Genomic DNA, 20,113 nt, shown 5'->3' with positions numbered 1-20,113 from the left:
GAGGCTAAAGTCTCAAAAAGTTTTAGAAGATAACAAATCCTTTCCTCAAATTGTTTTACACAGCAGTAAAGATTTGTTTTACCAACTTTATAAAACTATCAGGTTATATGAACAGAAAGCTCTGAAATAATTATCTTGGGTATACTGTCAGTAGACATTTTCAGACATTAGCAGAGGAGTAGCAGAGTTGTTTGGGGTTACACAGCTAAATACAATAACGTTCCTTATTCTTTTCAGTGTCAAAATGTACACCCTAAGAACACAAAATTATGCATAAAGCTTTTCCCATACTTTTATAGGAGGCTAAAATATTTAAATCTCTAAAAAGTTAAAGAATAAAGATATTAAGTATAAAACTTAACCAAGTTGTTATGTGTAATAAATGCATTCTTTTAAAGAAAGTGCTGCATTATTTTTGCTATTGTGACACTAATTCCTCTAATGTGTTTGACAGAGAAGTGCCAACAACAGTGTAACCAATAATTGCTAACTTTTGCCTAAAGCAGAAAAAAATGATAATTATGAAAAATGTGCTAAACAGCTACCCTATTCATATACATAAGTACATATTAAATCTGCACAAGTGATACTAAAATTCTGGTTTATAGCCATAATCACCCAGTTATAACAGAAGTATCGGAATTCTCTTGTCTCCACTTAACTGCTGCAGCGTATCAACAGAAAATCACCCCATTTTACACAGCTTAGTACTGAACATCTAACCAACAGATTAAGAACATGGGTTTGAGATCTGAATACTCCAATCCTCTATGCTTTATGTAAGATTCTTGAGACTGAATCCATGCTTCTGTGTAGTCCCTCTCCAAACAAGGCTCACACCACCCTAATCTCATAAAACATTCAAAATATTAAATTGCCCTTGACAGATAACACATTCCGGTCTCTTAATGAGCAATCACTGGATAAACAAAGCTTTAAAGTATATCCAGGCCTGTAAGACACCCCGGCTGCGATATATGCATACCCTTCTGAAGTTATTCCCTAACTGCACTACTTTCCATGGGATTCAAAGAGACATTTAGAACCTATATCCTTTACCTTTCCCCATCACTACTGTGTCTGAAGGGTTAAAATGTTCTACTAGGTGAAAAGGGTACTTGTCTGGGGGCAAAGGAGTTCCCACAATTAATGTGTGTAGCATCAACTCAATGTTTTTCAGTTCTCTTTGAATAAACGTGTTAAACAATAATAGATTACAAATTCTTTAAAATCAGTCATGAGTAGTGAAGGTAATTCCTTTCTTTTAATTCTCAATGGTGGAGGCAAAAAGTTTCAGATATTTCAATTTTTAATGCCCCTTCATACTGACTGCAGCTGACTAGAGTATGTTAAACTGCTCTGCAGGACGATCAGACAGGCATGGGACTGCAATTATATATCACAATACCCCTTTCTGGGTTCACAGCTCTATTCATCTTTTAGAAACACTGAAGGACAGATTGGACACAGGGGAACGGATTAGCCACAGGACGACCTGTATTTCCACACAAAAGCCTAAGTGTGGAAAAATGGCACCCTGTGTCACCCATTCTTCACTTCCTGAAAAAAACATATTCATGAAAATAGACATTTAAACAGCTCTTTCCCACTCATCTCAGAACAAGCATTCATTGTTTCTTAACACCATTTAAACGGCAGACATGTAATGCTACTACCAAACCGCCTTAATTCAAAAATGTATATAAAAATATTTAAGAATTAAGACAGGGCTACTTAGCGAAAAATCTAAGCTCAGCATAGGAACTCAAATGAAGAATTAACTGTGAAAACTCTCAGTTGACTGTTGCAACACACAATCTCATATTTATGAAGGTGACGGAAGGAGGATTTGGTTCTGGCTACAAGTTTCAGCTGGTAATCAAAGTTCTACACACTATAGCCATGCAGTACAACTGAAATTATAAAAATATCTCATGTTAATAGTTGATAACAGTTTAACATAACAGATAACATTACTAATTCCAAGTGAGGAAAAGGAAAAATGAATACAGAAAAAGATATGTGGCAATCATATCATTTTGAGATGTTGTAAGAAGTGAAGATTATGTCAGTTTTCTACTAAGACCTGCCTCTGGAAAAAATAATAACCATTAAACATTACAAAACAATCAAAAATGGAAAAAGTGTGCATTACTAAATTAAGTCAGAGCTTTAATTAATTTTACATGTCATTCTTCTTAAATCAATTGTCTTGCATACAAAAGAGATGCTTAGTGTGTGAGCTTGTACTGTCAAATTGCCTCAGGAGATATGTGCTATCAGCTAATATGATCAGGCTAGGCAAAGTGGTGGCTTACTTGTTTGTTCCTTGGGACTACAGGAAATTATTTTTCTGTGCAAGAAACAATCAAATGAAAATGTCCAAACATTTAACTTAGGACTTTGACCACATGGCTCAGTTACAATGAGCCCATGTAGTTCATTAGGCTCCGACAAGAAATTAATCTTTTTGCCAGGAAATCAACAGTCTAAGAACATTATGTGCAATGAGACATACCAGTCCTAACTTTTTATAAAATTTTAATGTAAAGGGCTAACTCTGATGTCAGAAAAGAATTTCAAATCTTTCAAAGGTAAGGTAATAGCCATCTCACACATATTCTTCTGTATACATATTTACTTAGTAAACTAATGTGGTAGGCATATGGTTAAATGATTTGCTAGTCCTTTCCTCACACTTCTTTCCCTTGTTTTCTTACTGAGAACAATAAAAAAACTCCAGGTTATAAAATGAAAAAGAAAGGAAATGTAAGTCTTGCTTTTGCAAACTGTTTACAATATATAGCTTAAATCTTCCGTTATCTATTTCCCCTTCCCCTAGATGCCTGCATTCGAATATATTATGCTTAAACCAATCTTTTCTAATTGGGTATTTCAGAAGTTCTTCATAAAGAAGAAACTCAGTTATACCATGTAGACTTTCAATCAATTCCACTAAACTATTCAGTGTCATTATTGAAACTACAGGGAGAAACAGATACACTGCTGAAGTAATTATACGAAAGGGGTCAAAATGCTATTGTGGAGATTAGCACCCGTCAAAGAAGGCTGACAACTAGTCCAATACCCCCAATCTGTATTTACAGTAAGTATATAGTTCTCAGTGTTAAACAAAGCAGAAATATTTTGTTCACAAATATAAACAAACGGATGCCGTTAAGTTATCCGACAAGCTCAAGAGCTTCAGTTTTCTCTCTGCAGTCCACATTAAGAGTGGCTATAATTGCTGGAGGAGAAGCAATGTAAAAAAAGTCCTTGGTGTATGGCCACGGTTTCTGTTTTTATATATTAATTTGCTAGCTTTCTACTCCTACAATGCAAGAAGAAATGTTGTAAATAAAACAAAATGCTTCTACCTTTATGGATTATTTACAGTAACACAGGACTCAAAATCAAGAAGTGAAAGACTGAAAAAAAAAAAAAAAAAAAAAGGCAGCATGACGGCAAATACTGACAAAAAATAGCCTGAAATGACTGGCAATATTTCTATTCCGCAAAATCTCCTTAAAACGAGTCATCTCATTAGACAGAGATATATAAATACACTAGTCCGTGCATTTTAAAAGAATGTTAAATAAGTGACTATGTGGGAGGCATTGCACACAATGCAATTAAAGCATGGGTAGGTTTCTTAAAGGAGAAATCTCTGGCACTGGAGATATCTGGATAACGCTTCTTAATTAAGCAAATCAGGCAAATCAGTGTTAATTTGTTTCAGAAAATATCTGTGAAAATGTACAGTCTTGTGCTTTTTTTGGACTGACACTAAATTAAAACCAGTAGCGATACTTCAGAGGTTGCAAGGTTGTCGCTTTGCCCAGTCTTGAGTGAAACTTTGTCCCAGTCACATAAAAGTTTTTTTCCATGCTTTGCGCAGCCAGCACTCCAAGCTGAGCTGGGCTCCTTCTTTGGGCAGCTATAATCTCAACTATATTACAATCTTAAAAAAAGAATAAATGGGTTCACCAAAAGCCCCATGTTGTTGTGTTATATTTGTTAACACTGCTTAAAGAACAGCACTGGGCTTCCCCACACACCACCAAATATATATACATCTCTCAGGATTCACACTTGAATCTCAGACTACAGTTTGCTTTACAAATTAGCAGTGGAATCATTATTTTAGCAGAGGGGAAAAGAAAAATAAAAAAAAAATAATAAAAAAAAAGAGTAATTCCCTGAGGAAAGAAAACAAAAAAAGAGCAATATGAGGGTTACTCCCCAAGAAAATTCCTCTATCCACCTAATCAAACATATTTTTTTCCACCCAACTCACGTAGGGGAAAAAAAAACGAGAGCCTGCCCCATAATCCAAACTATTTTCTCCAGAAAACTGTAATCTCAATTTTCTGACCACAAGGTGGAAAAAACAGGAGCCTTGAAACCATGCAAAGGCCTCTTCCAGTTTTGGGGCACCGATGAGGAGAAGGAAGATGCTGAATGCCCAGGATTTGCTCTGCCCTGCCCTTTCCATAGAACTTTAGTGCCATCTATTGAAAATGTACTGAATAAGGAAGAGGGAAAGGATGCCTATTGATTTGGTATAAAAATAAGACGTTTACTTGTTAAAGGCTTTTTGGGTTATTAATACTCACATGATGACTACTGTTCTGTGGTCATCTGATAGCAACAAATATTTTCTATACACTATGCATGCCCCATGAAGAAATGAGACATAGGCTAAAACATTGAATACAAACATCACACAGATTTATATATATATATATATACACACACACATTTACCAAGAATGTAAGTCTATATCTACCTAGTATCTAAAGGAACAAAAATGAGAAGGCTTTAACGGAAAGGAAAAATAGCGTGGAAGCACTGCTGTAAATAGAACATACTGGAAACAGTAAAAATAATTAAGGCACCTCGTAAAGACCTTAGTATTAAAGAACAGGGTATGTAGACATGCAGATATAATTACCTTCTTTAAGAAACTGTGAGTGGATGACAAATATAAGAAAACAGCAGATCGCTGCTCCTGCTAGTGCCCATAAAGCTTTCAAGAGCTGCATCTCGGTCTGAAACTCAGTAAATACCCAGAAAGTCACACAATGAATTTCCACAGCGATGCATCAACGCTTCCCTCTGTGCGCCAGGCGCGGCGGCTCCCGGCAGGGACCACACTCCCGAGCAGGGCGGGCGAGCCCGGGGCTGCGGAGGAGGGGCCGGGGCTTCACACCCCGCGCGGGGGCAGCGGCAACGGCAGCGCCGCGCTCTCCTCGCCGAGGCGGCCGGCGCGGGGCCCCATGAATCAGCCCTCCGTCTCCGCGGGAGCCGCGCCGCGCCGAGCCGGCGGCGGGGGCAGGGAGGCCGGCAGCGCCGGGCAGGGTTGCGCAACAGCGCCCGCTGCGCCGCGGGGGCGCGGGGCCGCCGCCGCCCGCTCAGGGCGCGCCGCCGCCGGGCGGCGCGGGGCGCGCGGGGGCCGGGCCCACCCCGCCGAGGCTCCGCGGGAGCCGCTGCAGCATCGCCGGGCTGCGGGCGCCGCTCGCTCGGTCTCTCGCTCGCTCCTTCGCTCGCTCGTCGGGCCGCCGCTCCGCTGCTCGCTGCCACGGCTCGGGGAGGAGAGAGCGAGCGGGGAGGGGAGGGAGCGGGGGGGGAGGGAGGGCTCTCTCTTTACTGCAACTTCTCCCGGCTGGCGGCAATTTGTTGCACCCCCCCCCCCCCTCCTCCTCCCCCGGCTCGGAGATCCTCTCTGGTGCGGGGCGGGGGGGGAGCGCTCAGTTCGTCGTGGGCAAACGCGCGGCCGCTCGGACCCTGTCGCAAAGATCGCTGGCCTCCCCTCGGGTTCGCACCTCCGCCGCAGGAGCTCCTCGTCGCACGGCTCCGGGAGCTTCCCCCGGGCGCCGCGGCCGGCCCCGCTCCCTCGCCTGCCGCCCGCCCGCGGGGTCGACCCCGTCCCGGCGCTGCTCCCCGGCGGTGGCACCGCGGAGCGCCCTCCGAGCAGCTGCGCCGGGCTACGGCGAGAGCTCTCTCAGTCTACAGGTCGATGCCTCCGTTGCAGCCATCCCCACGGAAAACAAGAACGCAAATGAAAGAATGCTATAAATCACAAAAAAAAAAAAAAAAAAAAAAAAATACCACGGCTGTGATTTTGCTGCCGCCCTCCCACTCCAAACGAAGGACCGAACCGCGGCGGTCGGCTGCCGTAGAGAAGCCGGGCAGGGGGGCGGGAAGGCCGAGGAGGTGCTGCGGTGCAGAACCGCTCCGCGCAGGCTGCGCGCTCGTCCCCGCCGTTGCGGGACGCGCTGCAGCCCGGGCCGGGGGCAGGCACGCCGCGGCGCTCCGCAGCCGGGAGCCGCGGGGGCCGCCCCGACGGCCGGGGGCTGCCCGGTGAGGGCGAGAGGCACCGAGCTCCGTGCCGCACACGCGGCTGGCGGCGGCTCGATGGGGCGGTGCGGGGGGCAGCGGGCACAGCTGCGCGCCGAAGCGCTGCCGGCTGCGGGTATTCGGGCGGCAGAGGGGGGTGCCCGGACCGGGGTCCCGCCCGGTGCCCCTCTGTCCGCGGACGCGGTCCGGCTCTGCGCCGCTGGCGTTCAAACGCCGCCGGCTGCCCCGCGCAACTTCCGCGACGCGAACGTGCCCGGCGCCGCGGCCTGCGCCAGCTCGCGGAGAGAAACCGCGGAGCGGAGCGCGGAGGAGCGCGGAGGAGCGCGGACCGAGGCCAGCAGCGGGCGAGCGGCGCGGCGGGGCCGGAGCGGGTGTCGGCAGGGTGCGAGCGACGGGCGCGTAGCGCGGGGAGAGCAGGACCGGGCAGGGGCAGGTGCGGTTCGCAGCACTGCGGGATGCTGCGGGCAGGAGGCGGCCGGAGCGCCGGGCGGCGCTACACGGCACGGCACGGCACGGCACGGCACGGCACGGCGGCGGGTCCTCCCCGCCGTGCGGCTCCGCGACAAGCTGAAAGTTGCTGTGCTCCCCAGGCTGGCCGTAGATTTACTGCGCATTAGCAATAGATGGTAACGCTCCGCTGGCCGATGCGTTACCCCGGTTTGTCCGGGATAGACATGAAAGCGCATCCATAGTTCTGATGATACAAACCAAGTAAGGGAATACTTGCACGCTAAAAGCTTTGTTTTCATAGCTCTTTGGTTACATGTTTGCATTTATGTTATTTTTTGTAATACTTAATATTTAAATATTTCCTTAATTTAAAAAAAAACGGGAGGGATTCCAGATGCTTGGAAGGACAGATTAAAGACCAATATTTTCCTTGGGCAATCATCTCCCTTATTGATGATGTGTGTTAAGTTCATCCTTGTACTTTTTGGTTTTTCACTGATAGTGCACAGAAACATTAAAACCAGCTATCTTTTGAATTTTAAACTTCACACAAATCCCTATAAACCCATTTATTGCATTTACTATATTTGAAGATTACAGCAATACAATGTTAAAGCAATGTCGTAGCTACACTAGAGATATTCCCCTGGAAATCTTTCATTCTGAAATGTACACTTTGGTGAGAAATTGGACATGCTTGGGCGCAGTTCAAGTTGGGTTTTGTTTGTTTATTTGTCTTCTGGGTGAAAGAAAAAAAGTGTCGAGTAGCTAAAGAAAATTCACACATTTTATACTTAAGCAGACACCAAAAAAAAAAAAAAAAGCCTGACATAGCAGTTTTTAAGTCCACAGATAAGTGGATTTTAAAAGTATATCAAACTTAAGAGTTTATGCAAGAGTTTATAAGCAACACGTATCTTTCAGTCTGAACATGCTAAGGTTGGAGCAAAGTCCTATGAAAAATTTTACACATTACTTTCCTTTTTGACGAAAAGGGTGTGAAGACCCCCTGTCAGTGGGTCAAAACCCCCACATTGCCTGCTCCTTTTGAGGTGCCAGACGATAGCCCTTCTCCCATTTTTTAGTAGTCTTACTTCTTTGAGCTTCTGAATTAGATGAATACTCCTGGGCTTCCGCGGGCTTTGGATCAGACCCTTTCGTAGCAAGACATCAGAATGCGGCACTGTGCTTCCCGGCCACAGGGGAGTCACTCTACATGCACACTAGTGTAAGTGGGAGCAAAATCTGGTTCAGTGCTCACACTGTACAGCGCTATGTAGTCTCATAGCAACAAGGGATTCCAGAAGACTTCCCATTTGAGAGGACAGTGGTACCTGGCAACGCCGCTTGCTGTACTAAATATGGTACGCTGTGGGGTTTGTATTTTCTAAATAGCTTTGGACCTTTTTAAATAGGGTGAGTCCTATTCACAAATACTCATCTTCAATTTCTTCACTTGTCACCTGCATGAAGATTTATACAAACATTAACGAGATCTCAAGTTACCAGCGCAGACTTCTCAGGAAGGCTTTTCTGAATCAATTCCACTGACAAAAATTCCCCCTTATCTTTCAGCCTATTAACGATTTGCATTCCCAGCTAATGGAGTAACAGTCGTCAAACAACTTCTAAGTTGCTGAGATGTACTGAACTATCTCACTGTGAATTTTCAGGTTTTTGCCAGAGCTCTGGCCCCATACATCTCCAGCAATGTAGAGGCTGTGGTCCCAGCAGTAGGTCCTGCCAGGGAACTGCTCCACAGGAACTCTCCCAGCTGTGTTTTACTGTTAAAGGAGAAATGCTTAGCATGTTTTTACGCTGGTAAAGCATGGTGATGGCGTTGGAAGACATTTCCAATACAGAAGACAGTTGTGGCTGTGAAAAGTAGTGAGGAAGTGAGGAATTTGTATTCCTGATGATCAAGGAGCAAGAGCAAATGTGTATGAGATGTAAGTTCTTCTGAGTTCTTATGGGAAAGCAGCACAAAAATGAAGTGCATAATTTCCAAATGTATGTTCTCTTTTGGAAATACAGCTCATTTGTTCTTTTTACCAAAACTTCAATCTAGTTCTACAGAATTACTAAAACTGGAACTCTGTAGCAAAGACAGCAGCCTTTGCTCAATTCTAGAGGTTTAAAAATATGATCTATACTTTGCATTTAATTCTGTGAGAAGATTCTACCAAACTTTAAAAGATTTATTCTTCACTATTGAGATATTTTATAAATAAAAACATGCTAAAATTCCTGGAACACCATCATGTTCAGATTCTATTCCATATACTTACAACTAAGCCCCTAATATTTTCAGTTGTGTCAAATGCCTTTTGCATAATTATTTTATTCCTGTTCATGCAATAAAACCTGAAATTATGCATGGCCAATGCAGATCTAAATGCAGTAGCACAAGAGATGACGTTAGCCCATTTTCACTAATGAATTTGGAAACTACTACTGGCTTTGAATCACAAAAAATAGAGCAGACGATATCTATTATTAGGTTATCTAAACCAAACCTTTGCCAATGCCCACTGGATTTCATTTTTGTTACTTTTGAGTTACTCAGGCAATAGTCTGTCACCAGTCACTTGAGGCGATTATTCCAGCCCAGTGGTTCTCTCAGCTGGAATGTTTCTCCTGATGCTAAGTTTAACATTTTATTTTGTTGAAATTCACACAGTTCATCCTTCACATATGCCTGAAGTGGCATTATAAATCTTTTTCCATTTTGAATCTAACCAAAATAGATGATATATTGAATATATAGTAATGAATACAGATGGATATATTTCCACCAATTAGTTTTTGCAGCCTTTAAGTATTTTTTCTCACTGTTGCCTGCATACCAATGGCTGGTTCACATTTCTTTGCTACTGGGCTAGTCACAGCTACAGTAGTCCTCAAAATTTTATCCCTGATCTTTAGCTGATGCCAGGCAAGTGCCACTGGAGTAGAAATTAATCTCTAAAAAGATTCTGTTAATCTCTGGTTGGTGACATGATGCAGCTACCATAAGAACCACAAATACACATCCATTTGACCATCTGAAAGTTTCACTTTGTTTTTCCTTCAGTTACCCAATTAGATGATATGTTAATATGTCTTTAATAATTTTTGACAGACCAAACGCTGTTTCCAGTTCTTTCTCCTAGTGGCAGATTCATAAGAGGGATAGCGCAGCCTGGATATTTTAGAACAACCAATGTGCAATTTCCTTGCTACAGTGCATCATGCCTGCTTAGAACTTCTCATCTATTTTTCTTCTTAAGTCATTTGGTTTCTTTTGGCTTTTCAGTTGTACTATTTTGGTGTTCTTGTCTTCTTCCTACCATCTTACTGACTTGCTATTCAGGTATGATTTTCTTCCTCTTTTCTACTTATAAAGCACTGTGCTAGCAGTTCATGTCATGGGGACGCTTGCCTATTGGGTACTCGTGCTTTCTCCCACATAGCAGTCACCAGTTGGTAATAGTTTTGGACACTACTGATGAAGACTGGATAGGAGCTGCCTAAGAAGAAGTGAAAGGTTCTGTAAGACCACTCTATCCCTTGAACCACTGGTAAATTCCCTCAAAACATAAACCTGAAATGACACGATACGCCAATCAGAGATACAATGGATAGTATAGTCAAAGTACGTTACCATGCTCCTCCTCCTATGTTGTACTCATGGATCATCTTCCTTATATTTGCTTATCAAGCAATCTGTCCTTATCTAATTCAAATCTTTAAACAGCTCGCTTCTGAAATGTTGCTTTTGTCCTCTTTCATTTTACCTTATACACTCAACCTGATAGAGGGAGCACCTAGCTTTGCAGTAGCTGCTCTGACACATTTAACAGCACAATTATAGATGACTTGGTAACCACCCGTTGACTAAAAATAACCTAGCAACTGAAGACACACTTAGGTATTTATACTTAGATATCCCAGAGGAACCCTTCACAGCTCCTGTAGCTGGGGAAAACATATGTATCTCACCAAACGCAGTAGGCTAGGGATCCTCGGGGGTGGGGGCGGGGGGATGTAGGGGAAGCGATAACATTGCACAGCTGAAAGATTTTCCAGACAACACTCTGCCAGCTAATTCAACTCTTATCCAACTAGCTCTGCAATTAAGGCTTCCTACTGAGAACGATGACAGCATTATGACCTGGGGAATTTTCTACATGAAAAACCCCAAGGCATCTGGGATTACAAAATTTAGAGCCTTAAAAAATCCAGCTCCTACACTGATGGTACTTGCAACCAGTGGTACAGATCCAAAGGAACTAGTGCCAGTATGTGTATGAGAAAATACATGAGCTGTAATGAATGAGCTGCCAGTGAGGAGGGAGCCAGGGCAGCATATCCTGTGTGAAGAACCTGCAGTGCTGAAACTCATTCTTGCCTTTCAGAGTACAGATATTTATTTTTTTTTTAATGCGAGATGTACCAAGTTTTCACTCAACCTGTTCAGGAAGAAATATTCTAACGTCTGAAGAAAGAGGCAAGTACTTCCAAGCAGTTGGAAGTAAATGATGTGATTTAATTTCTGTGATACATGATTACATATGCTATGGCTGCCTATGGATAGTTTTATATATTTGAGGGGAAAAAGAAACTCAGTATTAACTTGACAGAACCACACATGTCTTCATGGAGAACTTGTAATAAATATTACAGTGTCTGTCTGCGCATCCTTTCCTGCTCCCAGTTTTTTCTGGTTTGTTTATGGCCTTCATCCATTCTTGTTTTCAAAATATGCCTTCATTCAGCTCAAAAGACCTGAATAGGTAGCAATTTACATCCAGGACGAGAACTGCTAATCTCAAAGAGAAAGTCTACAAGGTCTCAAGGGCCTTTCTACCTGTCTCCAGTTGTAAGATTATTCCCTGAAATGCTGATGAAACATTCAAAGTCAGGTTGGATGGGACTGAGCAATGTGATGTAGTGAAAGATGTCCCTGCCCATGGCAGGAGGGTTGGAACTAGATGATCTTTGAAGGCCCCTTCCAACCCAAACCGTTCTATGACTCTATGATTCTGTGATAATTCAGAGAGAATATACAAGTATTGAAACACGGTGAAGACTGGTGGGCAAGGCATAGGCTTGACTGTTCCAGGACTATAGGGCTATTCACAAAAATGACAATGAAATTGAGAGGGCTTATCCTCATATTTTTACTTATTATGTATTTTTGAGATCATCTGGATTTTTTAACACTTCTCAAAATACAATTGTTTACTCTTTTTTTTTCTTTTTTTTTTTTTTTAGAAAAAAGGATTTGTATTATGACCAGGATGATTAAACACATGAAATTAATGAAATTTATTTATGATCCACATCCAGCATCAATTCCCAAGGGTCTAGCCTAAATGTACACAACTAAAATGGTGTAGCTTTCAGTGAGTAAGTTGTAAATGAGACCCATGGAGAAAGCCATGCTGAATAAGCAGTGACTCTATGAGTCAAGTCACAACCTTTATAAAATGGCCAACAGCAGTGTTGCATGGAAAAGGTAATAAGCTAATATATTTGGGGGTTTGGTGCTTCCTCCCACCTTAGTGGAGGGGAAAAAACCCCAGAAAACAAATTCTACTGGACTGAATACTAGTATACAAACTCATACGCACTGGCAACTTAAGCAATAAGCTCTCTGACCTATAGCTTGAACTTTAACCAGAGAACTTTCTTTACATTTATTTGGCTGTTGACTTTCCACCTCAAAACCAGGATATCACAAAAATTGATCAGGAGCTGAAGTCAGGCCACAATGGAGACTTTTAATTCTTCCCATCAGTGATTCTCACTGGAGTAAGTAGGAACGGGAGCTGCAGCACAAATGGACCACATCCAGAACAAACCAGGCACCTCCCCAATTAGTCAGAACATGTTCTGAACATATGAGGAAGAGATGACGACTGCCTCTGGAATATTTGAGCACGTTGGGTGATATTACTAAGGGAAGGGGTAATCTTTGGTTGCTAATAAGCTAGTGGAGGGGAAACAAATATTTTTCAGACAAAGGTTAAGTGCAGATGCTTTAAAAATTATTCAAAACCTCAAATAAACAGTTGAAAATTGTTACATGCACAAAATGAACAATTATTACATTTTAAGTATAAATTAAAATGGATTTACCACTATGGCACTCTTTTTTTTTCTTAACCTGAAAACTCTCATGTTTTCAAGAGATATACACCTGCATCAGACTGTGACATTAAAGGAGGCCCAGAATTTGATATATTGTTTCTTCTGGGTCTGTGTTCAGGACTTCATCCAAAAATCTTGAATAAGTAAAGGAGAAAGTGTTTTTTAAATTTATAATCTTAAATCTTAGAATACAAACTCGTTTGTAATTCTGAAATACAAACCGATAATTTTACAAGCCATTCATGTATAATATAGTCCACTAGTTCTTGACAGAGGAAAAAAAAGTATTAGCCAGTCTTTAGCTTTTATTAGATATGGCCAGTTCATACTAAATAGTGTAAAACACATTTTGTTCAGTAGGATAAAAATGGATTACTGCAAGCTAATCTGCGATTTAGTACTGGAATTGTGTGGAATTAACACACTGGAGGCCCATCTATGTACACCTGTGGTGGGATAATGGCAGGAACAGCAGATTAATATAACCTTCCTTTTCATGCACAACCTATTAATTATTTGCTTGTCTGTTTGTTTTGGTGGGAAGTTTACTTCTTCTATTTACCAGATACATCAGGCAGCCTATAGCTTACTACAGTTAATGAAGTAGCCACTGTGTAGCAGCTTTCCACAAAAATTTTTGTGAAAAGTGTATTTTTAAAGGGAAACATCCTCTTTGGTTTTGTCTTGAATTGTGCTGTTCTAATAGGAACCATTTTTCTGCATGCTTATATTGTTTTAAAATAGAAAGCTTTAATTACAACATGAAAAGAAGCATCTAAGATTTTGGCATTTAACAAAAAGCCAGCTATTAAAATAGTACCCTTGGCACATGGGGCAGTATTATCTTGGTTAAGTTGCAACTTCAGCTAGTGACAGCCTGAACTAACTTCTGTAAAAATCCTGGAGACACTGTAGCTGATTCAGCTGGATTTCAGCTGGATAATACATTACAAAGAGCATTATACAAACATTGTAAGAGATAAAGCATCCTTCTCTACAGCAGAATATACACTCTCCCTGGACATTGCTTAACCTTAAATAGAGAAGGAGTGAAGGGGAACATGGACCCCCTGTGCCAGCTCCTGGGAGGTTTTAGCATCAGTGCTGGACTGTCCCAATCACCATTCTCATCAGCAGGCTTTTGAACAAGAGACAGAAAGCTTTCTCTGATTTCTTCACTTAACGCACACTCAGTGAAAACCCCACCCCACCACTCCATGTCTACAGTGTCCTTCATGCACAGTTCAAGTTCACTAGCCTGTATGTGTTTAGCTGCCTGTGTCCATATCTGAAAGGGCGAATGAGTCATGGTACCTAATTTCTCCTAACTGAACGGGAGTGTATAAGGTAATATATAGATAGTAGAGATTATCTGGGAATTACAGCTCGAATGTGAGTTTAAGTCTTAAACTAGCATATTGGTTAAGCCATGCTCACAGAAACAGTTAGCTTTGACCCTAAAGTCACAGTAAAAATGTGAGTATGGTTTACCTCACCAGTATGCTAATATAATGGTAATATTATGACACTACATTAGTATAATATTATACATTGAATGGCTACTATAGAAAAAGTAGACACATCAGAAGTGGGTAACGATGAATTAAAGCTTTGTGTATGAATTACCATATACAGATTAGGTATTTAATTTTTTAAAATACTTGTTACCTTTTTTTTTTTTAAAAAAAAGTGTTTATTTTGTTTTGTTTAACATTTCAGAGGAAACTAGTATAGTCTATTCTGTCAGTAATACACAGAATAATAGGTCAGTAACACAGTTTATAAACTATATGCTTTCTATCCATGCCATAGTGCTTTGAGAATGTGTCAACACTCAGTGATTTCCTTACCCAGCTCAAAAGCATCTTGGAAGCACCCCGGGCAATGTCTCATATACAGCCATTGAGGGTTATCCGCTCCAAAATAGCTGTTATAATCTGAATGGAAGAACCATAAATGATTCAATTGAAATCACTTCTGAAAATGCAAAAGGACATGAACAAAGAATACACTACAACATTAGGGGGTCTAACAGCCCGCACACGTGAAGAGTTGGAATTGAAGACTTGGGCGTTTCCCCTTAGAATCACCCTACTGTATGTAACAGCTGCTTTGAGATGCTGAGAACAGTATTCATAAAATTGACCTTCACTGATTTTAGAAGAGTTTTTTGCATCATTTCAGATAGAAGTTGATTAAGCAAATCCAACTGCATCTGCCATAACTGAAACTTGGTAAAACAGTCGCTTTCTCCCACCCTCCTCCTTCTCTCTTTGAAAGAGCTCAGGTATTCATATCTTCCCTGTAAGGGAGATATAGTATAGTACATAGCACTCAGAGCAAAACCATGTTAAATAAAAACTTAAAATCTAATGCCACCAAATGTTGAATCCACAAACAGCTTGCTTTGTGGTATTTTTTCTTTTATGAAGAAACAATGCCAGAAAAAGATCTATAACGTTACTCTGTTCTGTTGATGTAAATATGTGCAGCTGGCATCAATCCTAAAGACATGCCATAGGTATGAAGGTATTTATCAATAATGTTGTCCTATCAAAGGGGATAGAATCAGTATATGGCCAATCACCTCCTACTGTGAGAAACAGCTGCAATTTACTTTGCTATAAGGAGAAGGCCTCACCCTTTCCAGATTATGTACCCTGCTGCTTCTCATACAGAAAAACATCCTCATGAAGGCAATCACTATAACATAGTAATGCAACTGTAATAGCTTGAGTAAGTTTAACTGGTTTTTTTTCCAGAGGTGTATCTCCCTTTTGACAGACACAACACAGGACAAAAATTTTTTAAGAAATTTGAATTTTCCTCTGTTTGAATTTTCATCTTTTTTAATTGGCTATCAGAACTGAGTTTTGCAAACAGGCATCTTTTGTTTTTTTAAACTTTTTTTCAAACTATATTAATTTTATCATCCCAATTATTTTTTGTGTGTGATGCATACAGTGTATCAAAGAGGATTAGTTGACACAAAATGTAAAATATTTCCTATTTTTTAAGAAGATAAAAGTAATCCTTTGAGTTACATTTTTTCCTGAATATTTTGCTAGAGATTTTATTGTCATTGCAGTAGCCTACTATGAAAATATATTCATACAGGAAGTTTTTGGTAACAAAGGATTTGACTTAAATAATGCCTAACAAACAGAAATGTGAATAAACTAAAATTTGAAAAGAGATGTTATGGTATAAAACAACTGAGAGAAAATAATATTTCATTAACAATTGTTAATGATGCTTCTTCTCCTTGACTTTACTGATACTTTTTACTCAATCCTGCATCAAGTTACATTACACAAGCTGGAATACTGGTTAAGGATCTCCTAATACAGGTCTTGCATTGACCGGCAAACTGAAGGAAAAGACGGCTGTACTGAGCCATTAGCTAAACGGATACAATCCATGAGGCTTGGAGCAGTCTGATGGTTGTGAATCCGAGTTAAGATTAGGAGCTGATGCTCGTGGCTCCTTTTGTAATAAGTTTGTACAACATTGCAACAGTGTACTTCTTTCTTTCTTTCTTTCATTTTTAGCTCTCCTGTCCAGAGTAGTATATGTTACGTATGTGTATAATAGAGGACAATATCAACCCTATTCAATCCCCAATACTCATAGAGAGAAAAAAACCCCAAACTGACAAAAGTCTCTTCTGCATTGTGAGGAAAGTCTAACCATAGCTTCAAAACAATATTCATCTTGAGAAGCATTTCCACTATCACTCGTATGGGAACTCTTTTAAAAGCAATCCTATTCAGTACATATTCAAACAGCAACAGTGGAGGGATGGACTTCACAGCAAACTGCTAATTAATAGCAAGCAATTCTGTGAACCCCAGAACAAACAAGGCCTATTTTCCTGTATGTTTACATCTTGCAATTGACTGCAGGCTTTGATTTCCTACAGCTGTTTTTTTTTTTTAAGACCATGTTGGTTCTCTACATTTAATATGGTAGGAAAGGACACAGTATCTGTCCCCACCACTGGCACATTTATAAGGTCTCTGTCTTCTAATATTCATAAACCTTTTGAAAATTCTACTTGATACTTCTATCTCTCTGATAAAATTGGTTCAACTCAGCCCTCAAATTAAAAAGTTTTACATGGATGAACAACAGATATCTTGTTTCTTGAGCCTCAAAAACTGCAGAGCCCTCTTCACTGTCCTCAGGGACTGCTCACACTCTTCCAAAGCCCTTACTTCCATTATTTGTCTGCTGCCACTAGTTTCTACAAATAAAAACAAAACAAGCCATAACAAAACAAAAGCATTTATGAAGCCTTTGCAGCACCAATTCCCCCCATTCTTACCAACAAGTCCTCACAAAGGCTTTGGGAATATTGGATATTCTTACTTCTCCTTGGCGCTAATGCTCTGAGCCCCATATTCAGATTTTAACACTGTACAGCACTCAGCCAGGCAAATTATCAAATCAAATTACAGTGCCTTACCAATTTAACTCCCATCAGCTCTAAAGCAATACCTTGTTAACCTGCTCTAACTGTGTTGTGTGTCTGAACTGAACACGCGTGAGTGAAGGTTATTTCAGAAGGAAAGGACAGACTGAAAGAGCAGCTCATATCCACAAGGAAAAAATAGGGTAGACATTTGAGCAAACTGTTTAACTTTAAAGGCAATTAGGCAATGGAATGACTTGCCTGAGGAGGTAGTTTAGACAATGTAATGAGAAGTGCTTAAAATAGAATAAACTATTTGCAAGACAGATACAGATGTAAATAATCCTCCATGTTCTGAACTAGATGAATCAGGAGAGGTATCTTTTCTATTCAAATGTCTGACTATAAAAATTCTATTCTCCTTCCTTGAGAACAGCTTTCAAACTTATGACTGTTTACACCTGTTCTGAATACTAAAGTGAAACTGCACTCCAAAAGGCAGTTTAACCTCACTGTATCATTATAAAGTAGATTTATTCATAACAAGCGTCTATGAAAAACTTCCAGCAAAAAAGGCCTTAGTCAGGGAGATGCACATTGTTGCAAAAATGGATTGTTTCTCTAAGTGCTTATATGGCTCCATCGCTCCAGTATCCAAGCGCCTTACAAACATTAATGAATGTATTCTCACAACACCCCTGGGAGATAGAGATAGTATTATTAGCTAATGCACAAAGAGTAGCTTGTCCAAAGTCACACAGAAAGTCTGTGGCACAGCCAAGACTCAAAACTGTGATTTCCTGCCCACTGCCGTAACCATGACTATATTCTCCTGTCCATATACAGCATTTCAAAATATGTTACATATAACCTCAGATCTTTATACAATAAGCCTTTTCTGTTCAGCTGTAGATCCAATCGCTGACTTAATAAATAAAAATAACTTTGTTTATCAGGAAGCTTCATTACAGCAACAAATTTGCAGGTTAGTGAAACAATGACAGTTATATGGGCCATAACTGGTTCTGATATATGAGAGCAGTGAAAGAGAATTCCCTGATCTTCACATTCAGAACAGGAGGCATCATATCCAGAACATGATTTTGATACCAAAATATTTTCCTTCAGATAAAGTGTTACATGATACAGAGAAGTCTGCTTTGGAGAGGGGGGAAAAAAAAAGACAGGCTAGCTGTATTCCCTACACAGGCCCTTTTGGATAAACTGTTTCTGTAATAAGACATATACGGTATTTTCAGTTTTAATGAGGTCAGATCTGGAGGGACAACTGCAGTAAGTGTATTTACATCTGAATATAAGAGAATAGAATTTGGCTTATAAATTTAATATTATAATAATACACAGATATGACATTTATAAATATATATGGTTTTGCAGTCATTTAGATTCATTTTAATGAATTCAGACATCTGATCAAACGATAACAGGACTCTTCTGAATCAAGAACAGAGCAACTTGTCTTTCATTTCAGCATGGGGGGAGCAGAGGCATTACATTTTTCCTCAAATGCTAAATAATTAAAAAAAAAAAAAAAGAAAGTAGAGGACAACTGCATAAATAATGGGAAAGGATATGAAGGTATAGTAGGTCACAAAGTGAATAATGATCAAAAAAATACAATACTGTTGCAATGAAAGGAAGTATAATTTTGGAATTCATTGGCAGAAACAAAAGACAAGGTAAGTAGTGTTTCCTGAACTTCCATCAACAGCACTTTTATCAGTTTGTGGCTTCACATTTTAAGAAAGATATAGATAAATTAGACCTGGTTTTAATTAGAGCTACCAGTATAGCAAAGGGAATTTACAGTGAATGCTAACTGAAAACAGCCCAGCTATCAGGACAGTTAAATGATCGATCAGATTATCATTGATAAGGAATCCACATCTCAATGCGTGTTTAAGAGCAAGTTAAATAAATATCTATTGGGGGTGATCCTAATTCACAGAAGAGGATAGACTAGATTGTGTCCTCAGATTCATTTCAATCTAACACATACATTTAATCATCATACAAATAGTACAAACATGTATTCAGATCATTTACTCTCCAAGAACCCCTAGTCTATAATCCCTTATTCCCTCCTTTCTCTCTCCCTCTCTCCCCCACCTCTCTTGCTCTCCCTTTCTCTTTCCCCTTTTCTTCCTCCCTCCCTCCCTCTCTCCCTCCCACCAGCTCTCTCTCTCTCCTCAACCTTAGCATGTTAAGGAACATCCTATTCTGCAGGACCAGATATCTGTTCCCTATAAGACTACATAAAGATCCAAATTTAGATAAAATGTAATTTAAGTTCCTATCATACCTTCACTACAGGACCAGAAAACTGTAATGACTGGATACTTCTGGGTAATTTTTATTATCATTTTTATTACCATTGAGTAATAGAAAAATTATGAAGATAGACTGTACATTAGCAAAATTATCAGATTAGAGAAACAGAGACTCTTGCTATTAAAGAGCTTAGGTGCTCAGTGAGGTTGCAGGAATAGCTTTTAATTTTTTCTGATTCTCCCAAGTCTAGGGCGAGGTTTTTTGCCAAGTCCAGGGCAAGGGGTTTTTGCCTGGTCCTATAAGCTGCCTTCTTACATTTGCACATGCAAAAACATACTCTGATTCAATATGATGAATACAGATCATTCTGTTTCATAAGAGCCAAACAAATGTCACATGAAAGACAACAAACTGATGTGCTGTACCATCACTTTATCTCCATTTCTTTTGAGACTGTTGAAA

At 40.4% G+C, this 20,113-nt stretch overlaps 1 protein-coding gene across 4 annotated transcripts in view; it reads right to left on the bottom strand.

The window, feature by feature from the left end:
- TAFA5 (TAFA chemokine like family member 5) overlaps positions 1-20,113 on the bottom strand; it is a 430,494-nt gene that overhangs the window by 305,062 nt on the left and 105,319 nt on the right. The window contains exon 1 of one of the 4 annotated variants that reach the window (XM_075742390.1): positions 4,955-6,231. The exons of the other annotated variants lie outside the window; for them this stretch is intronic. Within the exon in view, the coding sequence (XP_075598505.1) occupies positions 4,955-5,045 (91 nt within the window). The 5' untranslated portion in view covers positions 5,046-6,231. Of the gene's footprint in view, positions 1-4,954; positions 6,232-20,113 lie in introns of those variants that run through there. 4 annotated transcript variants of the gene reach the window in all.

The sequence above is a fragment of the Balearica regulorum genome, chromosome 1 (genome assembly GCF_011004875.1).
Source record: "Balearica regulorum gibbericeps isolate bBalReg1 chromosome 1, bBalReg1.pri, whole genome shotgun sequence".
In the NCBI taxonomy this organism is placed as follows: domain Eukaryota; kingdom Metazoa; phylum Chordata; class Aves; order Gruiformes; family Gruidae; genus Balearica; species Balearica regulorum.
This window is presented reverse-complemented; position numbering and strand designations above follow the sequence as displayed.